Source organism: Odontomachus brunneus, unplaced genomic scaffold, assembly GCF_010583005.1.
Source record: "Odontomachus brunneus isolate Ranch 3 - 2012 unplaced genomic scaffold, Obru_v1 Obru_scaffold_006, whole genome shotgun sequence".
Classification (NCBI taxonomy): domain Eukaryota; kingdom Metazoa; phylum Arthropoda; class Insecta; order Hymenoptera; family Formicidae; genus Odontomachus; species Odontomachus brunneus.
Window position 1 is genome coordinate 731937 of NW_022639456.1, and position 6067 is coordinate 738003.

The window sequence follows — 6067 nt, forward strand, 5'->3', positions numbered from 1 at the left end:
GAATATAAATTCCTCCATTATCCAGTGATTAGTTCGCGAAGGGATGCACGCTGTTTCCGTGACGAGCAACCCTTCCGACATTATTCTTGGAATTATAGTTATTCCCGATAGTTGTTTACACGGTATCTACTGTTCTTCAAAAGCATTATTTACATTTATGCAGTGATATGGAAAGTAGACATCATATCAACAATTTTCTCATGATCAATATATCGACACAAATACACCTCAAATATCTTTTTCTAGTCAAAGTTGGTTTGTCCCAACCCGTTAACGTTTCGCTATTTATTCGATTCAAAGTAACGTACGCATTTTTATCTTTAGCGTAAAAGTTCTCTAATAATTGTATCTCTGTCTTTCTCACTTCGTCTTTCCTGCCTTTCTTTCTCAGTCGAGAACTTTTCGCTTAGAAAAAATCAGCTTTAAACGTGTTAGAACAACTACTTATAAAATCTTCTCATTGATTTTCCATAGAATAAGCGAATTAACTAATATATATTATATTTACAGGTATGTAACACTTATTTTCAGGCTAAATCCCTCTGAGAATCAAACTGCGGCACCGAAATCGAAAACTTGCGATGAGAAGATGGCGGGAGCCGAACTTCCTATTTGACGAATATGGTGGCTTGAAACTGTGTCGCTGCTGCCATCTCCGGATCGATCTGTTAAAAGAACTGATCTGTAGATAAATGATCTGTAGAAATGACCTGTAGGTAAATGTTATGTTATATATTCTGAAAGTACAATGAACATTGTACAGATGGAGTCTCGGAGTATATAACAAAGAGAAGCCTGAGAGCGGCCATACGTTTTGGCCGACACCGATTTTCACGCTGGTTCGCACCCATTTTTGAGGTGGCACTAAGTTCTGTACGCCCATTTTCAGAAGCTGCCAGTGAAGTATCGATTTGGTGCGTGTCCATTCTATGCCCATTTCCTGGTGATTCGTGTCCATGCTAAGCGCATAACTGTGTGGTTGAAAACATGGACTGTCCATGTTCTTAACATTAACACACATTGTAATCCAAGAGACGATGCAGAGCGAAATACGCACACTTCACGTCACATTTGAAAATACACCTTTACAAACGCGAAAATTACCTTAAAAAACTGTAAAAAATTAATCCAGAATGTGCTCTACCTTTACGAAAAAAAATATGAAAAAACCCTCAATTTTGGATGTTAACACTCAAATTTAAGTGTTTATTCTCAGTTTTTAGGTGTTTATACTCAAAATTGAGGGTTTTATTTTTTTCGTAAGGGTAGGGGATCGATTGTGTATCTCGAAATTTAATAAAAATTATAAAAGCAAGCAAATTCACTAGACACTGACCAATGAAGTTACAAATATTCTAGTAAATTTAAACACTTTGTCATTTTCATTCCGTTTTCAGATACATAATCGACCTCTAGATGCTAAAGCTGGACACACACTTTTCGTAATAGTAACCGTAATGGCTTCTGCACACAGGACGCGGTAATGTTTGCCGCGCGGCGGAAGTTCGTATGACAGCCAATCAATATGCTGCTTTCCGTAAAAACCTTCTAGCTCTTACGGAAAAACAACATATTGATTGGCTGTCGCGACTTTCGCCGAGCGGCAAGCATTAGGGCTATCGCACACAAATTGACATAACTGCATATGCATAGCATAAGATCGTATGGACCAATGAGCATCGAATATTAAGCATCGAACACCAATATGGCGACTTAATACTCGATGCTCATTGGTATATACGGTCTTATGCTATACATATGCAGTTATGTCAATTTGTGTGCGATAGCCCTTACCGCGTCCTGTGTGTAGGAGCCATAAGACGTAACGTAAGAATTGACCAATTGCGATCGAGTATTCATAAAAATGGCGACCTTACGATTCGACGATTCTCAACATGATTAGTCAATTCTTACGTCTTACAGTTACTGTTACAAAAAGTGTATATAGCCAGCTTAACACAATATGACCTAAATAACCTGCAGTAACATGACCGATTTTCAGCCCCTGCCGAGAATACATGCGCATGCGCGAGAATCCGAATATAATGCTACTACAGATCTAACAGTCGCGTGACTGCGTCTGTTCTATTGGATCTCTGTAACAGAAATTTAATTTAATAATTTAGTATCAATTAGTTACACGCGACAGCAAAACGAGGAAAAGAAATCGTCGTAATGGCACGCTTAAGTTGTTTCCTAATACGCAATAAAAATAATTAAATGACAACTGAATAAAAAAATAATAATATTCGAATAATAAATGGATGATGATAATATTTGATCGGCACTGAGGAACTCGATCGCGACGTTTCTCTATCTAATAAGTAAAAAAGTAAATGAAATGTGGTAATTACCTGTCGCGGTAAGCCCGCAACATCTGCTCGTGTGAAGAGTATGCTTAATTTGTCTTAATTATTGCCTCAATTGTCGCGAAGTCGAAACGCGGTATTAAAAATCGGCACGGAATAATTTAGAAAATAACGCGACAGCTCCCGATGTGTTCGTCTCGACGGTTGAGAGTGTATGGCGTGATTCGCGCGTCTCCTCAAGCGCCGTTTAGTCAGCGGCACGAGCGAGCCGTTACGACGGTTTGTTTACCTAGCCTTTGTGGAGCCTAGAGTTTTTGTTAGAGCCGTTATCCAGATATTGTTATTACCGATTATTCGATCATCTGATTATTACTTACTCGCGGATATTATCACACGATTGTCGAACAGATATTATTATCACTACCATTTAATATTCGAGTATTATTATCTCTTTATTTTATTATTATTTAATTTATTCGATTATTATTTAATTATTGCACATAGAAAAGCAACTCGGGTGTACCGTTACGACAATTTCTTTACCTCGTTTTTAATCAGTTATTATTGCCGTTGCCCAGTTATTGTTATTTATTGTTATTACCGATTATTCGATCATCGTATTTGATCATCGTATCATTTTGTACATTTTCCAATACACTATACAAGACATTGTTCTCCGTGATATAAGCCGCCGCCGTATTTGGTGATCACTTCCGACTTTCATTCCTCTCACCCCTGTGGCTTCACTCACCACGAAATACGTCTCGTCTAGATATTCCTACGTCCATGGAGCGACGTTGGGGGGGCGGGGGGCGCGCAGCCGGGTCATGTAAACTCGTGTGCGCGAGCACATGCACGAGCGTCACGTCATACACTCTCAATCGTCAAGCACATCGGGAACTTACGATGATCTAGTTTTGCGATAATATCGCCGCTAGCTCGCTTCGTGCCTACGTCGCGCGGTCAGCTCATTAGTGATGAGACAAGAATAGAGCGATTGGACGTGTTTTTTTCTAACTTACTATCATTGTACGGAAGTACAACGGGCACAAACCAGGCGCATTTTATCGTTACCACCGCGAAAATGCGCCTAACAAACGTAGTAAAGGCACACTTTATTAGATCTCGAAAATGCGTCTAGCTCTGACTATTGTAATCAGGCTGGTGGCCGCTCTCATACTTCTCTCTGCTGTAGGTAAATAATCTGTAGAAATGACCTGTAGGTAAATGTTGTTATACATTCTGGAAGTACAATGAATAGTGTACAGATGGCGTCTCAGAGTTCTTGCACGAGTATACAATAAATGATCTGTTCTTTTCAGCTGCACTGCTGAATTGGTGCAACAAGTTAGAGTGAGAAAACATATACTTGTCTCACTTTAACTTATTGCACCAGTAGTGCAGCTGAAAAGAAAGCTAGTGGCATATGGTGCTTGTTTTCATGCTGGATTGCTTGCTGATTGGTGCATTTCTGAAGATAGATGGAAATACACCAATCAAAACAGAGTATTTCCATCCAGCAAGCAATCCAGCACGAAAACAAGCACCGTATGCCGCTAGCTGAACAGACTGAAAGTTAAAAGCAGTTAAAAGTACACGTGCTTTGCCTGAAAGGTACACGAAAAAGAAATTGTCTACAATAGCACGAGATAATTAATTTTTGAAAAAAGCTACAGTGAAAAAAAATGCAGCACGACGATGTAAGATCAGTATAAAATTAAAGGTATTTCATAATGGTTTTAACGATAATCTCTTAATCTTAACCTAATCTTGCAGGTTGTATGGAGTGTTATTAATAAATCGTTCTGTTCCTTTAAAGTAAAGTAAGTGAATTTTTAAGAAACTCTAAATAATAGTTGGATTATTAAAGAACCTGGACTATTGTGAGTTTATTATTATAATCTTGTAATATTTATTCTACAGCACAAAGACGCAGAGATTTTGTAGGAATGAGTATAATCTTACAGGATTATGCAGCAGGGCAGCGTGCCCTCTTGCAAATAGTCAATATGCTACGATTAGAGAGGAGAATGGTATTATTTATCTCTATATGAAAACAGCCGAGAGGTAACTACAAAATCATTTTTGTTCTAATATATCTATGTAGGGAATATCTACATATTATATACAATATTTTTTTATCAGAATACATACACCCAAAAACATGTGGGAAAAAGTTAAGTTGTCCAGGAACTTTGAAAAAGCAATACAACAAATTAATGAAAATCTACTCTATTGGCCTGGTTTCATAAAAGCAAAATGTAAGCAGAGATTTGTCAAAATTACACAATATTTAATTCGCATGAGGAAACTTAGATTAAGACGGCAGAAGAAGATTGTGCCTCTTCAAAGAAAGATTGAGAGAAGAGAGAGACGTAGAGAAGAAAAGGCTTTAATAGCTGCCAGACTGGAAAATGCGATTGAAAAGCAACTTATGGAGAGATTAAAGCAAGGAATGGTAATATAATCATGATTTGTAAAATTGTAATATTTATAGTTATATTTTCTCTAAATCTAATTGTTTTGATGTATATTTCAGTATAATGATATTTATAACTTCCCACAAAGAGTATTTGACAAAGCTGTGGAAGCTGTTGAGGTTGACGATGAAAGTGAGGCAGAAAGCGAGCAGGAACAAGAACAAGAGAAGGAAATTGAAAAAGAGATAGAAATGGAATTGGAGGCGGATGAAGAGGGTGAGCAAAATGGCCCTCAGTATGTCGAAGCTGACAGTGATGATGATGACGATGACGATGATTATGGAGATAACGATGATTTCGATGCTGAAGAGGTCTCTATGGTAAGTAAAAAAAATGAATTATTTACCAAAGAATAACTCATTTACAAAAATCTTATTTAGGACGAAGATAGCGACTCTGGACAAAAGGATCTAGTTGAATTATCGGACAGTTTTGTGTCTGAAGCAAGCGATATCGAGGTAAGGATTCATTAGTTTGAGAGAAGATTGCTATTCAAAGTTCTGATATAAATCATCAATATTTAATTTTATAGGACGTACCATCTACGAGCAAGAAAGGAAAAATGCCGAAAGTCGTCAAGAAAAGAAAAGTGCAGAAGAAAAAGCAACCAAGGGTGGAAATCGAATATGAATTTGAACAAGAAAGTCAGCAAAGAGAACGAGTACCTCGAATACGTAGCAAATAAATATTGATTGTTTGTATGAAATCATTTGTGTATATACCCTATGATCAGAAAGTACCGGGAATTTTTTATTTAAACGTACCGCGCATGCTGGAACCGGTTTATTTTTTTTTCTTATGTTGGTACGACCTTAAGACGCACATCTGTCAGGTTTTAGTGCCATCCAATCATTAGTGTCTGCCTGGCGTTTGTTTACATCAGTCAACTTTTTTCAATTTGTCGCATTTTACCATGGATAATGTTGTTGAACAAAGAGTTTGTTTGAAATTTTGTGTTGCGAACGAAATTTCGTGTGCCGATGCACTGAAAATGTTGCAAAAAGCATTTTGCGAATCTGCTCTATCAAAAACAAGAGCATACGAGTGGTATAAAGACTTTAAAAGTGGTCGTATAGTGGTGGAAGATTTGCCTCGTTCCGGACGTCCATCGACGTCGAACACCGATGAAAACGTGAAGAAAGTGAAAGAAATGGTGCTTGAAAATCGTCATACCAGCTTAAGAGAGATGTCTAGTGAACTTGGCATTGCATATGGAACGGCACAGCATATTGTGGTTGATGTTTTGGGTATGAGACGCGTGGCAGCCAGGCTCGTTCC

The 6067-nt window shown here is 37.8% G+C and overlaps 1 protein-coding gene across 1 annotated transcript; it reads left to right on the plus strand.

The window, feature by feature from the left end:
- Window positions 1–3767: 3767 nt before the first annotated feature.
- On the plus strand, window positions 3768–5495 carry LOC116852436 (protein MAK16 homolog). The gene is made up of 7 exons (XM_032832814.1): window positions 3768–4009; window positions 4086–4132; window positions 4233–4376; window positions 4455–4767; window positions 4849–5109; window positions 5170–5247; window positions 5322–5495. Exons 1-7 carry the CDS (start codon window positions 3995–3997, stop codon window positions 5472–5474), a joined length of 1011 nt encoding a protein of 336 aa, XP_032688705.1. The 5' UTR covers window positions 3768–3994; the 3' UTR covers window positions 5475–5495.
- The last annotated feature ends 572 nt before the right edge of the window (window positions 5496–6067 follow it).